General features: G+C 45.9%; 1 protein-coding gene across 1 annotated transcript in view; it reads right to left on the bottom strand.

The window, feature by feature from the left end:
• Nucleotides 1-13,758, bottom strand: part of Lgmn (legumain) — a 43,883-nt gene extending 30,125 nt beyond the window's left edge. The window contains exons 1-2 of the mRNA XM_008821720.3: nucleotides 13,610-13,758; nucleotides 2,103-2,274 (exon numbers count right to left, since the gene is read on the bottom strand). Of these exons, the coding sequence (XP_008819942.2) occupies nucleotides 2,103-2,274; nucleotides 13,610-13,683 (246 nt within the window). The 5' untranslated portion in view covers nucleotides 13,684-13,758. The remainder of the gene's footprint in view (nucleotides 1-2,102; nucleotides 2,275-13,609) is intronic.
• Nucleotides 13,759-18,128: the final 4,370 nt, after the last annotated feature.

Genomic DNA, 18,128 nt, shown 5'->3' with positions numbered 1-18,128 from the left:
AGGATAAATTTCTGAATGAATTTACAAAAGAGATAGAAACACTGAAGAAAACTCAGGCAGAAATGAAGAAAGAAGTGCAAAACTCAATAAGCCAACTTGAAACGGGGGAAAGCCTCACCGCTAGAATGAATGAAATGGAACACAAGACTATCAACACTGGAGGATAAAGTTGAAGAATTGGACCACTCAAGCAAAGACTATGGAAAATTAAAAAAAATACAGGAATGGAATATGCAAGAGATGTGGGACATTATGAAAAGATGTGTGTGTAAGTGGAGGCCAGAGGATAATCACAGGTGAGCCTCAGGTGCCATCCACTTTTTTTTTTTTTTTTTTGACACAGGGTCTCTTACTGGCCTGGGGCTCACCAGGTAGGCTAGGCTGGCTGGTCAGCAAGCCCTAGGCATTCACCTGTCTCTGCCTCCCTAGAGCTGGGATTAAACAAGTACAGGCTACCATTCCTAGCTTTTTTTTTTTTTTTTAATGTGTTCTGGGGATTGAAAGCAGGTCTTCCTGCTTGCAAGGAAAGCACTTTACCAACTGAACTGTCTCCTTAGTCCCTCCTGTATTTGTTTGAGCTTTTAAAAAAGTGGCTACTAGAAAATTTTCCATGACTCACATGGCTCCTATTGAACTGATCGGCTGGGTCTGAATCCCACTCCACCCCACCCCCTGCCACTGGCCAGCTATGCCACACTGGGCAAACAGCCAGCACTGCCCAGGCCTCCATCCAATTGTTGGTGAATAAAAAGGGATTAAAATCAGGCCCCACTGCACACAGCCCCACTGGGAGGACTAAAGGTGCTCTTAGGAGACAGCCTACAACATGGATCCTGCTGTAGACTATACACCTTGCTTCTGAGAATGTGAAGTTTACATAAGCTTTTTTTAATGGCAGCTTTATCATTCACATATGAGAGAAGTCAGAAAATAGTCACTATGCCATGCAGCAATGACTAATTCTAGAACATTCTCACTACTCCTCCCCAGTCTCTCCTCTGCCAGCCCTTGATATCTTTGAAGATTTCTCTAATTTAGAGTGCCAATTAATTGAAATTGTAATGGTCTTTGTGAATGGCTTCTTTCACTTAACATATGTTTAAGGTTCGTCCATACTCAAGCACATGTGATCATTCCCTTTCGGGGCCATATAATATTCCCTGGTGTGAATAGATGCTCCATTGCTTCCACACATTGGCTAATATGAGTAAGGCTGATATTTCTTTGGGTCTATCCCTTAGGGTAGATCTCTGGGCTGTACTGTTAACTGTTTATTTTCTCCCTGATTTGAAAAAAAAAAAAAAAAGGCCAGCAGTGATGGGCTTGGATGGGGCGGGAGCCAAAGCACAGAAGGCAGAGGGGCCAGGAGTATATTTCCCAGGGCCTCATCCCTGGCTTCCTCCACTTGCCGTGTGGTGTGGCTTCAATAAACCACTTCCTTTCTCTAGGCTTCTGCATCCTTTCCATAAAATAAAGATGTTAGCCTAGTGGGTCTCATAGTGACGATGTCCCCAGGACATGCAGCAATGTCTAGAGGCATTTGGGGTTGTGACAAGCAGGGCACATCAGGTACAGGACAGACCCAAAGAAAGAACACCTGTTCCCAAGGCCATCAATCAGTACAGACAGTGTGGAAATCCTCATCAGACTAAGGCAAAACTGTCTGCCCAAACGGCCACTCCGTTTTAGAAGCCCATGGCAAAGTGTCCTCCAATTTCTCCATGCCTTGTCTCCGCACATATTTTTGTCAGCCTAACAAGTATGTGAATGGCTGTTCAAACAGTATGTTTAGCACACGGCTGAGACTGAGGCAGGAGAATTCTAAGTTTAAGATTAGACGGAGCTACGTAGCAAGACCCTGTCCTGACAAATGAGTCGGGCTTGGTGATGTACATCTGTGACCTCAGCGTTTAGGAGGTGGAAGCAGGAGGATCCGGAGTTCAAGGACAGCCTGTGCTGCACAGTAAGTTCCAGGCCAGCCTACACAGGAGACCTTGTCTACAAACAAACAAACAAACAAACAGACTAAAAAGCACAAACAACAAAAGCATTTTCTACTGAGCTTCAGGGTTGTGGACATAAAAGAAGCTCCGGTTTCTTACCTGGTGCCTGTAATTATACCAGCCATTGGAACCTGCAACAATCACCACCCAATGCTTGCCACCATCCTCAGGATCGTCCACACCAACAGGAACAGCACCGGCACCCAGGACCAGGCTGAGCAGCACAGCTACTTTCCAGATCATTCTGTGCCTCAGTGTCCACTGCAGAAGGCTGGAAAGGAAGCCGAAGAGCTGATTTTAAAGGTATAAGAACTCCTAAGATAACATCTCAGGGCCTGGGTCAAGAGGACCAGCCTGCTTAGCTCAGGGAAATGATTTTAAAGGTATTAAGAACTCCTAAGATAACATCTCAGGGCCTGGGTCAAGAGGACAGGCCTGCTTAGCTCAGAGAAATGTACTGGAGATAAAGACACACAGAGCGGGCTGCCCTGTCCTTACCTCCCAAACCTCTCTACAAGAGCGAGTTATGACCAAAGAATATCCAGGAAGGGCTTAGAACAACTTTTCAAGTTCCTATCACAACTCCTTGTGACTATCAAAACCTTAAGATGTGTTCTTGAACAGACCACTGGCTCTCACTCATCCAAAAGCTAAAGTGTCAACAGCTCTAAAACCCATAGTACAGTTTTCCCCACTTTGCTGTAACCTGCCCATCTGTGACACCAACCAGTATATGCGATAAGTACTTTGATTTATGGCTTTCTTTGTTCTGTATAATAAAAATCTCATGTAACCACTTATACAATGGTTCGAACGGTACTTGGAGAAACCTGAATCTGTGTTCCCAGGCCACCGTCATACCTATTTGGCTCCAGAATGAACTATTACTCCCTTTGAGGTGATAACTGTGCTTTTACATCAACAATAGTAACAGCACAAATGGGCAATTTAAATCTAAGGGTGAGGCAGTTGAATAAGCTATAATCAACTTTAATTCCTGTCTCTGACACATAACAGAACATGCACATGTGTCCCATGCACCAGGGGGCTTCACAGAGAGGGAAAATCAAAGAAGCAAGAACACACCCCATGTCACGGAGAGTATGGTCAGTCAGCTTTGGTCAGAGGACAGACCTGTGTGTCCTGAATTCATGGTCTGTTTGTTTCTATCTCATGGTTCTGCATCTTGAGACCTTATTCCTTTTTTTTTTTTTTTTTTTTTTTAAGAAAAGGTCTCCTTATAGCCCCAGCTGGCCTGGAACTCACTATGTAGACCAGGCTGGCCTTGAACTCACAGAGATCCACCTGCCTCTGCCTCCCTTCCTGAGTACTGGGATTAAAGGACTGTGTCACCACACCCAGCCAGACTTTATTCTTAACGATTCTTAACGAAGTACACAACATATACTATATTTTAATGTCAAAATTTGTTTTATTTTGTTAAAAATGAATGCCTAGATTTTTTTTTCTTAACCCACAATGGTCTCCAACACCTGGGAAGCAATTTCCCTGCCTCAGCTTCCAGAGTAGCTAGAACTACAGGCCTGTGCCACCATACCCTACTAATGTCAAAACTTTATAAAGAAAAAAACACAGGGGCTGGAGAGATGGCTCAGCAGTTACGAGCACTGGCTGTTCTTGAAGAGGACCCAGGTTCAGTTCCTAGCACCCACATGGCTGGTAACAACTGTCTTTAAATCCAGTTCCAAGGGATCTGATGCCCTCTTCTGACCTCTACAGGCATTGCACAACACGGGTGCACTGACACACGGGCAGACAAAACATACACATAAATTTTTTTTAAAAAAAAGAAAACAACACAAAAGGCAGTAATGAGGCCCTGTGCTGGTCTCTGGATTAGCTTCTCCCTGTACTCTGATTCTGCTGTTCTAAAATAACAGTCAGGCCTGTGACTGCGTAATAAGAGGTAAAGAACGGATGGAGCCTGCAGGGCTGGCTCCTGTTCATCTCTGTCCTCATGAAATACTTAACAGCCTATGGATAGTCTGCCTCTAGGTTGAAGAAGCCCCATTCTTCTGTGCCTGGCCCTCCCAAAAGGAGGAGAGGAAGGAGAGAGGAACAGAGGGTAAGAACCCAGGGTGCCTGAGGCGCTAGCTCACATGAGGATCTTGTAAGATGTAGGATGGGCCAGGTCGAGGCCCTGCATTTCTAAAGTGCTCCTGGGGTCACAAACGCTGCTCAGATTGCACTTGGATGCAGAAACCTCCTTATGAACCCTATGGGCTCCCATCCTTCTTGGCCCCTAAGTCCAGCATCCTGGCCAAGATACTGGATTGCTCAATCACTGCAGATATCTCATACCAGAGAACCCAATCCTCAGTCTAAAAGTCAATGCAGATCAAATTTCCTCTCTTCCTCCTCCTCCTTCTTCCTTCTCTCTCTCTCTCTCTCTCTCTCTCTCTCTCTCTCTCTCTCTCTGTTTTTGTCTCTCTCTCTCTCACACACACACACACATACACACTCTATGTGTGTATGGGGGGGTCTCATGATATAGTCCAAGCTAGGCTCAAATTCTCTATCCTCCAACCTTAGCATCATCCCAAGCACTGACATCACAGCACATACGATCACACCCAGCTTCAATTTTAATTTCTCGAGCTGCACTGCTAGGTCCATAGATTGCTAACTACATACAGTAAATGCTCCCAGAGTGGTTTTGTTTGGTTGTTTGGGGAAAAGGGGTTAGCATGCCATATAACTGATAAGGTCAGTGGGCTGCTGAGGTTACTTCAACACTAGGACCTGCTGAGGCTCCACCAGGAAGGCTCCTCCATAGTCCTGCTGGTCTAACTGGGGCTCCCACAAGGCACGTGGGACAGAGGTCGGGCAAGAGAGCACCAAGGAGCAGAAAGCACATGGATCCCCAGAGCCCTTTAATGGCCCCACTGTGAGGTGTGTGGTGACCCTGGGGTGATCAGCAGCCATGTCCTCCCTGAGGTCACTCAGCCCTGCAGTTTGGCTCTCTGGAAGCATTCCCCAGAAACAGTAATAATTTTCTGTAAAAGGCCAGACAGTAAATATTCTTGGCTCTGTTGGTCAGGCTTTTCTCACAACCATTCAACTTTGCCACTATTTCATGAAAGCAACCTTAGACAATATGGGAGTGAATGGACATGGCTGTTTCAATAAAAACAGGTAGTAAGCTTGACCCGAGAGCCACAGTTTGCTGACCTTGTCCTAGGGAAACAGAATCCACTCAAGGGCCTAAGGACAGCCTGGATGGCTATTATAATCTCTCATCAAAATCACCAAGCAGGTCTCTGGTTTACTCATGTGACTTGGTCCCAAACAGGCTCATTCCATGGGTGGCACTGACATGTAATTTTCCTCCTCATATTTAGGGGGAAAGGAATAAATAAAATACACATGGCTTTCCATGTCCAAGGGTTCCACATCCATAGATTTAACCAACCTTGGATCAAAAATATTTCAGGGGGTTGGAGACACGGCTCAGTGGATCAAGTACTTGCTACGCATGTATGAGGACCCAAGTTCAGAGTCCCCAGAACCCATGTAGAGTTGAGTGTGAATGTGCCTCTGTAATCCCAGAATTCCCACAGTGAGATAGGAGGCAGAAGCTCACAGGCCAGCTAGCCTGGTGTATGGAGCAGCCAACAACAAAGAGACTCTGTCTTAAACAAAGGGAAAGGCAAGGATTCACACTGAGGTTGCCCTCTATATGCACACACACACACACACACACACGCACAAACGTTTATATTTTAGGGGAAAGGATATCTGCACTAAACTTGTAACACTTTTTCTCTTGTCACTACTCCCTGAACAGAACAGGATAACAACCTAGCTACACTTACAATATACTAGGTATTAGAAGTCATCCAGAGAGGAGTTCAAGTTTCGGGGGTATAAGCCTAGGTTCTATGCAAATATGAGGTCACTTTACTTGGGCGACTTCAGCATCTCCACATTGGATATCCAAGGGAAGCAGTCCCAAGACACAGAGGTCACTGTGCTGGAATCAATGCCCAATCTGAGCTTGGACAACAGAGCAGACACCACCAGCCTAACCACCTCAATTAGCCAACACTGCAGAGCCATAAAAATATAGCCCTTGTGGTTATTTTCACACTACCACGTTTATCTTTCCATCTTCCAGTATACTAACAAGTTGTTCCCCAGTGAAAAAAGTGTTTATTCATACCCCGATGGCAGTTTTATAGTGAGTATTTGGGAATGGTTCTCCTCTGTCATTCTCTCTTCCTTAAAAACACAGCTGTAGCCAGGCCTGGTGGCGCACGCCTTTAATCCCAGCACTTGGGAAGCAGAGGCAGGCAGATCTTTGTGAGTTCAAGGCCAGCCTGGTCTACATAGTGAGTTCCAGGACGGCTGGGGCTACAAGGAGACCCTGTCTCAAAAAAGACCAAAAAAAAACACAGTTGTGCTACTGGACTGATGGCTCAGTGGTCAAGAGCACTGACTGCTCTTCCAGAGGACCTGGGTTCAGTTCCTAGCATCCCCATGTGGCTCACAACCATCCATAACCAGTTCTAGGAGATCCGATACCCTCTTTTTGCCTCTGTGGACATTAGGCATGCATGTGGTACATATACATATGTGCAGGCAAACACACACACGTAAAATTTTTTTAATTAAAAAAAAACAGTTATAGTTCTGTGCATACAACACTAAGTTGAAAGTCATATAGTACGCCATTTCAAAAACTAACAGGGGCTGGAAAGCTGGCTCAGTGGTTAGGAGCACTGACTGCTCTCGCAGAAGGACCCAAGTTTGGTTTCCAGCACCCACATGGCAGCTAACAATCATCACTAACTCCATTTCCAGGGAATTTAACACCCACTTTTGGCCTCTTTCAGCGCTGCATGCACAGGTGCACTTAGATGCATGCAGGCAAAACAAACACATAAAAATAATTAAAAAAAAAAGTTTAAAAACCCTCTACCAGCATTTAGGGAAACACAGCTGGGGTGGAGGTGAGACAGGAAGAAACAGTCACTCCATTACCCTCAGCACCCAGCACCTGGATGGCAGTTTCCTGATCAGCATCACCGCATAAACTTGTGACAAAATCAAAGCATCCAAATCACAAGAAATCTTGCAATATCTTATTCTCATTATATCACAGAGAAAGATGAAGGAAATGAAATGACTGTGGGCTGGAGGCGTAGCTCAGTTGGTAGAGCGCTTGCCTAGCACGTACAAAACCCTGGTCCATCCCCAGCACCACCTTAACAAGGCATAGTGGCACATGTCTATAATCCTAGCACTTGGAAGGTAGAGGCAGGAAGACCAGAGTTCATCCTCAATTACATGGAAAGTTCAAGGGCAGCCTGGGTTACATGAGAACCTGACTCAAAAAAAAAAAAAAAAATCCTGTGACCCTATTTCTGATCGAATCCTTCACAACCTAGTCAAGCAGACATCATCTTACTCCTCCCTTCACTGGCCCTCATCTCTCCCTCTTCCAATATGGACTCCCTATCCATTCAACTAACATAGCCCAAGCCTCTACATGCTGCTCACAGGCAAAAGGAGGTCTCATTCTCAAGGATGGGATAAAACAAGGAAAGATACATAGGTGTCAGACGATGCTGAGAGCTAGGGAGAAAAATAAGGCAGCAGAGCGAGGAAGTCCCAGAACTAAAACCGATCTTTTTTTATCATTGTTTTTGTCCTTTTGAAGTGGGGTCTTATCCTGTAGCCTTGGTTGGCCTGGTCCTCGCTATGTAGCCCAGGCTAGCCTCAAACTCATGACAATCCTCCTGCCTTAGTCTTCGGAGGAATCATTTTTAAAAGAGGAAGGCTTTTGGGAGGTGTAGAGGAGCTGCCCCCATTATAAGAATAAAGCTTCTGAACCAGGAAACTGGCCATCCCAGGGGCCATGGTCCATCCTTCTAGGGGATTCTTTAGAAAGAATAGATCTCAATGTCCCAGGAATAGAAAGCTCTTGATGGTTCAGAGTCAGGGGGTGTGCTATTTATTCTGCAAGCCACACACAGAAAAAGTCACAGACAGTCACCACTCCACACGGGAGATGAGAGAAACTCCCCAGAGTCACACGCATCACGGTGTTTCAGGACTGGCCGGTGTCTATCATAGTCCCTGTATTTACACGATCCTCACAGTGGATGGTTGCTGAGAACACATATTGCTCCTTTCAGACAGGGAGGAAACTGAGGCTGAGAAAGGGAGAAAAACTTGCTGGTCAGAGACACAGATCTGGCTAGAAGGACCATGCTTGTCCCACTGCACCACCTGTGTTGATATAGGGACAGTTTGGCAGGCTCACACCATAGGCACTGCAGGCCCAGCAGGGGCTAAGCAGAGCAAGCCTTCAGCCCTTCCTCCAGCGGATACCCATGGTATCTCGCCTAGTATTTTAAGACACTGAGTGAAAAAGCTCTTGTCTGCCCAGCAGTCGAGAACTTCAACCACACAGTTGGTCCGTAAGTCAACCAACAAACCTCACAAAATTCCCCAGCAGCCAAAGGTGCATCCTGTGCCACCATGAAACTGTTCAGCTACAGGGCTACCCTAGGTCAGGGAGTCAAGAACTCAACTTCAAGAAATGGATCATCAAGTGGGGTTGACACCACCTGGGAAGGTTTAGGTCGAAGTTCCCATGCTAGATAAACTACTGTGTGTCATAAGTCATACATACATTAAAGCCAAGGTCACAGGGCCATCTAAGGAGCTAGGTCAAGTTCAAAGCCAGGTATGAAACCACAAGCCCACACCTCCCTCACCACAGGCATGACCTCTCACTGTCAGCCACAAAAGCCAAGTCAAGCTTAGTTAGGTGATGACATTTTTAAAGAACTTTCCAAACAGGGACATCTTCATCCTACCCTGCTTTCTGGGGCATTAAAATAAAATCATCCTGCAGATGGCTGACAACATGGGAAAGGAAGGAGGAGGCAATGAGGGCTGTCTGCTTGTCTTGGTTTTTGAGACAGGATCTCAGTATACAGCTAAGACTGACCTGGAACTCACAATTCTCCTGCCTCCAATTCCAGAACACTGAGGTTACAGGTGTACATAACCATCTATAGCCAGCTAAGACTGTTTCCTTAATGAAACTTTACGTTATGTTAGTCGTTTTTGTTTTTTTTGAAACAGGGTCTCATGTAGCCTACGCTGGACTCAAACTCACTTTGTGGGCAAAGATGAACTAGAATTCCAGATCCTTTGCCTCCACCTCCCAGCTGCTGGGGTTACAGTATGTGCCACACATCCAGTATTGTTTGGCTGTTGCTGTTTTTAAAGTGCTGGGGATCAAACCCAGGGCCTCACGCACGCTAGGCAAGTGCTCTACACTGAGCTACATCCCCAGCCCTAACTTCTCTTTACAACAGGCCCCTCTGGGGCTGGAGAGCTGGCTCAGTGGTTAAGAGCACTGGCTGCTCTTGCAGAAGCATCCAGGTTTGGTTTTCAGCACCCACATGGCAGGTAACAATCATCCATAATTTGAGTTCTGGGGGATCCAATGCCCTCTTCTGGCCTCTGCAGGTAAAACACTCATAAACAAAATAAAATGAATGAATAAATAAAACATGGCCCTCTATTATGACACAGGAGAGACCACTCCCTCTCTGGGCCTTAACTGTCCAACTATGAAATGGGATGATGTGACTAACTCACTCAGTCTCAAATCTTTTGGCTAAAGAATTAGAACAATGAAAGGTATCTTTTCTGTAATCAAATTATTCAATAATGAGCTAGATTCTAGACTGGATAATCTTTCTAGGTCATCTATTTCTAATTCCATCCAAGTCATTGTCTACTCTGTAACCTGTGGAGAACTAAGAGCCACGCAAATAACTCTCATCTAGACATGCAAATGAATTATAATAAATGGAGGCTCAACCGACTTCCTCCCTGTCACCTCATTTTCATACTCCAACATTTCTAGTCTACAGCCATGACTGCACTTAGGAGTGTCCTTTGAACTGACTGTAACACTTCAGTAAATGTCCTAAGTTACCTGAAATCCTTTTAGAGTTGTTCAGTGATAAACTTTAGCCTTTTTTTTTTTTAATTATCTTTTACCATTACAGAAGCCACAAGCGTCTAACGTCTTTCCAAACACAATCACAATCAGTTGGTTAGGAGATTTCAATATCTAATAATGCAACCTCCTGGTCAATAGTTAATAACTTCTCCATATATTTATTGTTAATGCTTATTCTTAACTAAGCAATCTTTCTTAAGTAAGATTACAATTCTGAGATTTAGCACCAGTATATGGTCTTTTTCCAAAATGACTGCAGATTTTATAGCTATATGTTAATTATGAGGTTGGACTTTTTACTTTATCATTTTATACTTCAAGAATTTTTGGTGCCCATCCAGTGTGGTATACTTGGGAGGCTAAGGATCTCTGTGGATTTGAGGCAGGCCAGCCAGGGTTGGATAATGGGACTGTTTAAAGAAAAAAAAAAAAAAGAATTTTAGAAGTTTATATTAAATTACAGTATTGTACAATAAATAACCACCTCCCTTTCCCACCCACCCCATCCCTCACCTATTAACCTAAACTATCAACTCTTAATACCTTGTAAATCTATTAGGTCTTCCCCCCTCCATAAAACACACAAAGTATTACAGTTGAAATTTTCCCCAATACAACCCCATCTTCTCCCTACCCAAGGTAACCATTATTCGAAATTAGCATTTCTTTCTAGTTAATTCACTTTTTTGTTTTGTGCTGGTTTGGGTTTTTGAGACAAGGTCTCCCTGGAGCCCCAGCTGACCTGGAACTTGCTATGTAGACCAGGCTAGCCTCCATCTCATAGAGATCCATCTGCCTCTGCCTCTCAGGTGCTGGGACTAAAGGCTTGAGCCACCACATCACTTTTAAACAGATCTATAGATCCATCCTATAAATATTTCCTTCCTAATGGAATTTTAGCCCGTTTCCAGTTTCTTTAATCACCATAAACAATATCACAACAAACACGACAACATGGAAACAGAATACAAGCCTGGAGGGCATTTACAAGAACTGTAACCAGTGGGTTGCCAAAGGCTACACTGCTCTAAGGTACATTTGCACAGTGAGTGACAATCTCATCCTCCTCAAACATCTACCACCTCCAGACATTACCAAATTTCAAAATCTGAAGGACATGGGAGGATCTAATTTTAGTTTTGGTGTTACAAAAAATTTAGTCTTAAAATATGCTTATCTAATCATCCAGATTTCAACACCCTCAACTTCCCTATCATAAACTGAGATTTGAACTACAGTCTAGTAAGCAACTTTTTGCAGTTTAAAAAATAATACTGCAGGGCCAGGGAGTAAAAGCACTTGCCAACCAAGCCTGATGACCTGAGATATATTCCCAGAACCCAGTAAAAAGCTGAGTCATGTGTCTGTAATTCTAGCACTCCTACCCCAAGATAGAGAGACAGAAGTATCTGCAAATTCTGAGGGCTAGATTGCCTAGAGAAAGCCTCATAGTGGCAGAAACAAGACTCTACCTCAACAAGGTAGGAGAGAACCAACCATCTCTGTGGCACATGTTCACATGCAGGTATACACACACACACACACACACACACACACACACACACACACACACAATTTAACTCATAATAATGCTGGAGCCAAGAGTAGAGGCACAAATCTAAAATCCCAGCATTTTAGAGGCTGAGGCAGAAGGATCACTGCAAGTTCAAAGTCAGCCTAGGCTACAGATTGACCATTTCTTCAAAAGGCAGTCATAGTTAGGAAAACTCCAGAGACAGACTTCATTTCAGCACACAGTGATGCAAGGCATGGTGACTTTTGGGTCAACAGCAGACCATATGTTCAATGGTGGACTCATAAGACCATAATGTCCCCCCAAATATCCCATCACTAATGACACTGTAGCAGTTACAATGCTGTAACCCAGCAATTTATTCATCAGTTTGTAACAATAAGCCTTCTGTGCTGCCAGTGACTTAAACACACAGCACATATAATTATGTGCCAGACACGACACTTTACTGGTTTGTATAGTACTGTACTATCTTGTTATCATTACTCCAGAGTTATTATAAATAATAATTATTATAAATAGAAAATGTTCACTGTGAAACAGTAACTAGGTTGCCCAGGCAGCAGCCTCATGCATCTTCTGCATACCAAGAGGCTATCCTATCCAGTGATCGCCCTACACCAGGTAGGCTCATGCAAAAGCACTCCATGGTGTTTGCAAATCAATAAATGATTTATTGGCCCATTTCTCAAAACACATCCCTATCAATAAACAATGGCTGACTGGATTTTTACTGAGCTACCCTGGATATGGACAGTCTAATTCCTTAGCAGCTCTGGAAACTTCTCTCTTCCCATCTCCTGTGACTCCCCTGGGAATTACTGTGGTGCCCTGCCTGTCTTCAGTGTGGCCTCTCTCCAATGGTTTCTACCCTCTAGAGCCTCTAAGATACAGATCTACACTAATTCCCTGGGCATTCAAGTCAACATCCAAATTTTCCACCACGGGACCATGGCACCACAGGACCTGCCAGATGTGCCTGCCTATTCCCCTAACATGAAATCTCTTCACATGAACTCCTTTGCTCCAGCCAGACTCCACAACCCCAGGTCCGAAGGCACTGTCCACACCCTTCGACATGAGTTTCAGGGAACTCACTCTGCTCCTCCATCTCACTGGCTGCTGCCCATCACTCCAGCTCTGCTCCATCCATTCTCCATGAGGTCCTACTTCCCCGTACACAGCAGAGTTGCATGCTGTTACTGTGCAACATGCACACATAAACACTAGAACTGTTCACAAAGCACTACCTCTCTTCTTTACAAAATAATCTCTTCTCAGAAATCTTGGCACACGCTCAGGCATGGTGCACATGCTTGTAATCCCAGTACTCAAAAGGTTGAAGCAGGAGGATCACGAGTTCAAAGCTAGCCTGGGCTACAAACTGAGTTTGAGGCTCTGTCTCAAACAAAACAAAAGCTTACTGAAGCTCAATAAATGTTTGCTTTGTGGCCCCTGGAGAAAAGATTTATTCCAGTCGTTACAGAGCACAGGGTGAGTCTCCAACCCTGGCCATTCATTTTCATCCATAAAAAGGAGCACGTGATACAAAGTTCCATCCTCTCACTCCCAATGTCTACACTGCGTACATAAATAATCCTAACCCTAACAGGGGCAGGGGCCACACAGGCCTGGCTTTCACTTTTAGGTGGATGTGAGCCGCCCTGAAACCCACCAGCTCAGCTCCCAGAACCAGAGCTTCTGGGAAGGGATATTTTGGGTATTTCTGTGTGGGTATTTTTGTTGTCGGAAACAGCCCCTCCCCACCGGTGCAATTCTCAACTTAAAAGCATCAAGAAGCTGAACCACGCCCAGAACCCTGCCGAGTGCTGCCTGGGCTGTGGGGCCTCAGCAAATCGAGGCCCCTTCGTGCCTCAGTTTCCCCCTCCAGGGCAACCCGCCGTTCCCGCAAACACAACACACAAGCCATCCGGCTGGGAGGTCGCCGGGAAAAATACTACTCAGAAAGGGCTAAGGATAGAAATCCTGACCAAAAGTCCCAAGGCCATCTCTCCCGGTGCGTGCACACGGGTGCGGGTCCTCCTAGGGGTCCGCGGTTACCTGCAGTGGGGGATCACCGAGGCGTCGGCAGGACCGTGGGAACTCCCGGCGTCGCGCAGCCTCAAACCAGTCATCTCCGACGCCCGCCTGGCTGTGATTGAGCCCGGCCCCCGCCGCTCCCCAGGCCCGGAGCTCCTGCACGCTGATTGGTGCAGCCTCGGGGCGTGGCATCTGTAAAAACCAATAAGAGCTGAGAATGAGGCGGCGAGCGGGTGAGACTGCGAATCCCAGTGCGCGTGGGCGGGGCTCCTAGGCCTTGCTGCCCCCACGGCTGGGGCCGCGTCTGTGCCTGGAGCTGGGGTTGAGGTGCCTGGGTACCTGAAGATGCCAGTCTCCAGACGTGTCAGAGCGCTGGACCTACCCAAAGGATGTTCGAGCAGACTGATGCTCCCCCGTCTCCATCCTCAGGGACTGTTGTGATGTGGTTTTTCTGTGTGCGGTCTGGGTTGGGGAATCTTTAAAGAATTCCAGGAGTTTTGAGTGTGTAGGATCATCCAAGCATCACAGCCCAAGAGACGGACACGGGCTTTACAGACAGGACAACTGTGAAAACCAGAGAACTTCATTTATCCAAGGTCTCAATACGCCGTCAGGGGCAGAGCACGACAAAGAGCCTTAGCAGTCAGGTTCCTGAATCCCAAGCGCTTCATCCCCTGTTCCTGCTGCTTCTCAAGTGTTGGGTGTGAGCTCACAGCCAGCTGGAGAAAAAATAAAATACCCTACGTGCAAGCGCCATGCGGTGGTGCTCAGTACATTGAACTGGATGGAGCTGTTGTGACAGAATCCATGCAGTCCTGCCTATGGACATCAAGGCCAGAGACAAGGCCACCTTCCAGGGTTGTTTCATTGATTGATTGATTGATTGATTGATTGATTGATTGATTGATTGATTGATTGTGTGTATATGTGTATGTGTGTATGTGTACATGCCAGTGAGCACACACATGGTGCATGTGAGTATGAAGACCAGAGAACAGCCTCTGGTGTGGTCAGGAGCCATCCACCCTGGTTTTTGAAACAGGATCTCTTATTGCCCTGAAGCTTACTGATCAGATAAGCTGGCTATGCCAGGGAGCCTCAGGGATCCACCTGTGTCCCCGTCCCAGTTGGATTATAAGCATGCCCCATCACACAGGTCTTATTTTATGTAGGTCCTGAGGATCAAGCTCATGTTCGTGAGCTAGCAAAGCAAGCACTTTGCCAACTGGGCTATTTCCCCAGTCCTCATAGGAATTTTTTAACAGTAAGTCTTAGGCCAGCATCCCACACCAGGCCTGCTGCCTAACTTGATTAATGAAGACACTTAAGATCACAGCCACACTTACTGGCTTAGTATTACCTCTGGCTGTTTTGGCAAACAGAGCAGGGCTGAACAATTGTGTTCAATGAACTCTTTGAAGAAAAAGTTTGCCAACTCTTGGGTTTTGCTTAAGGCTGTATGGCCCAAGACCATAGCATAGAAGTGACCTTGGGTGTCAAGCCAACCCCATGACCACATAACCTTCTGCAATGGGAAAGGTTAGAGGTCCATTCATAGGCTGGAGAGATGGCTCAGCACTTAAAAACACTGACTGTTCCTGTAGAGGGCCCAAGTTCGGTTCCCAGCACCCAGATGGCAGCTAACAACAGTCTCTAACTCCAGTTCCAGGGGATACGATGCCCACTTCTGACCTCTGTAGGCATTGCAAACAAGGGTGCACTTATACACCTGCATGCAATATACTCATACACATAAAATAAAAATAGTAAAAATAAGTCCATTCATCTGCTTATTCAACACATTTACCAGGCCCCTTTAAGTGCCAGGTGTAGCCAAGTATTGAGATAAACAGGAGTTTGTTTCTTTCCCTTGGGAATTCACTGTCTGGTAGGAGACACAGAAGTGTGTCTCTCACTTTCGCTAGTTCACTCACAATAAATGGTGGATTTTGTCTGATTAGACCTTAATAACAAAATTAAAGTGGTGGCCTGGAGCCTGTCCTGTTCAGGCAAGCAGAGGGTATGAGACAGTACTTTTGTTCTCCCTCAGCAACAGCTAAAGGGAGAGCTCAGAGCTACCAGAAAAGAAGGTTCCAGAAGTGGAGAGCCAATGGAAGGAGCTGCTGTGGGTTGCCATGGTGATGGTCAGAGAGCACCTGCAAGGTGGCTGACCAGTCACAGGAGACTGGCATCAGAGAAGTCTGAGTGCACAGGTGAGCTCTGGGGTTTTGCTCCCACCAAATAGAAAATGGCTTTAAAGGAATACCTACTTTAAAATGTCTCTGACAATTCAATTTGTTAACATGGTACTTTATACTAAGTGCCCCATAAATATTAACTATCACCCAGGTTCAGGGGATCCTTAAGCAACTGGGGTATAACTTGAGAATTCTGGTGAGGAAAACAAGATGGATGGGCACAGTGGAACACACCTGTACATCCCAGCATCCTAGGCAGGAGGATTGCCTTCAGTTCAAGGCCAGCCTGGGCTACATAATGAGGCCTTGTCTCAAAAAAATAAAAAAACAAAGGGAGGGAGGGAGGGAGGGAGGAGGGGAAGGGAGGGGAGGGGAGGTAGGGAGGGAAGAATCTATGACCTTGGGAACTGCCTGCACTCCAGTGCCTGCTCAGGGGATGGCAGCGGGGTAGGTGGTGCTAAGCCAATGGAATGCACCACTGGCTCAAGTGATCAACACACCCCAGGAGGCAGGATGGTTGGGTGCAGGCTGGCACCAGGCTCCCTGCAGACACATAGGTATGGAGGGGATCACCCCAGCAGAATTTCTACCAGAAAAGTCCTTCCAGACTATGGAGTCAGAGGTTGGTGAAGCCAGATGTGAGCAGGTGATTTCAGAGTGTGGCATCTGAGTCACCAGATTCCTTCCTCTGTTCCTTCTTCCCTCCTCCCCTCCTTCCCCGATCCATCCCCCTTCTCTATTTTTGGTCTTTTGGTACAGGGTCTCCCTGTAGCCGTAGCTGGCCTGGAACTTGCTATGTAGACCAGGCTGGTCTCAGTCTCACAGAGATCTGCCTGCCTCAGGCTCCCAACTGTAACTAAAGGTGTGTGCCACTACACCCAGCTCTTTATTTTTTGAGACAGGTAGCACAGAGGGGCATTTCAGATGAGTCTTTTTAAAGGTAATCTAACAGTGAGGGGTGAAGTAAGAGATTAAGATTAGAAAGCAACAGGATTGGGGCTTGTGAGTTAGGTGGAGAACAGTTTCTATGCCTCAGTACTATGAACATTTGGGGTGTGTTGCTTTGCGGAGAGCTGTCCTGTGCACTGGAGGATGCTTTGCAGCATGTCTTGCCTCTGTCCACCTGGTGCAGATAGCACCCCTCCCTCAATGTAACATTGTAACAACCAATGTCTACAGCTGCTGCTAGAAATCATCTGGGAGAAGCAAAGTACATGTACACACACCACGCACACACACACACACACACACACACACACACACACACACACACCACCCTATTTAGAACCACAATGGACTAATTCAGAGAGAGGGATAAATATAGTCATTCATGCACTTATCTACTTATTCTGTCTGATGTGGGGATTGAAGGTGTGGGCTCTAGGCCTGGGTTGCCTAGGTCTCAGTTCCTGATCTAGTACTTCTTCCTGGCTGTACAGCCTCAGACAATCACGCATCTCTTTGTGCTTCAGGTTCTTCATGTGTGAACTGGGAATGACAGTCATAGTTCTGTGTCTTAATTCCATGTGATGGTATTGAGATGCAATGCCTTTAAAAGGGCAGAATCCTCATGGTCCAGTGGATTTCTGCTGTCACTGCCAGAGTGGGATAGTTAACAAAGGAAAGGCTTTCTAATTAAAACATAAGTCTCTCTCTCGCTCTCTCTGCCTCCCTTTCTCCCTCCCTCCTTCCCTCCCCCCAAGGCATTTTCCATTATATTGTGGCATAACATAAGGCCCTCACCAGAAACCAAGCCATGAGCCAAAATAAATTTATGAGTTGGAGAGATGGTTCAGCGGTTAAGAGCACCATTTGCTTTTCCAGAGGACCCGGGTTTTGTTCCCAGCACCTACAAGGCAGCTAACAACCATCTGTAGCTCCAGTTCCAGAGGATCCAATGCCCTCTTCTGGCCTCTGTGGGCATTTCGAGCACATGGTGCACTTACATCTATACAGGGAAAACACTCATACACATAAAAATAAATAATTTTTAAAAACCTTCTATTGTTCACTAGTCTCCCAGTCTCTTAAGTCAGTTTTCCTCGGTGTTAGGGCTGCTGGCAGGTTGCAAATGCTACAGTTGACAGCCCCACACCCATGTGTACTTGGGAACACTAATTAGACTTAGGTTTATATATAAACCTACTGAGAGAGACAGAAAGAGGAAGTTGGGAGGGGGATGTGAGGGGAAGTGTATAAGAGGAGTTGGGAGTGGTGAAAGGTAGATTTGATCAAGATAAAATGTATTCATGTCTGAAAGAAAATATGGAAACAAACAGCGAGATGTGGTGGTGCACACCTTTAATCCCAGTACTCCTGAGGCAGAGGCAGGAGTATCTTTG

Source organism: Nannospalax galili, unplaced genomic scaffold (genome assembly GCF_000622305.1).
Source record: "Nannospalax galili isolate Female #2095 unplaced genomic scaffold, S.galili_v1.0 scaffold107, whole genome shotgun sequence".
Taxonomy (NCBI): Eukaryota; Metazoa; Chordata; class Mammalia; order Rodentia; family Spalacidae; genus Nannospalax; species Nannospalax galili.
This window is presented reverse-complemented; position numbering and strand designations above follow the sequence as displayed.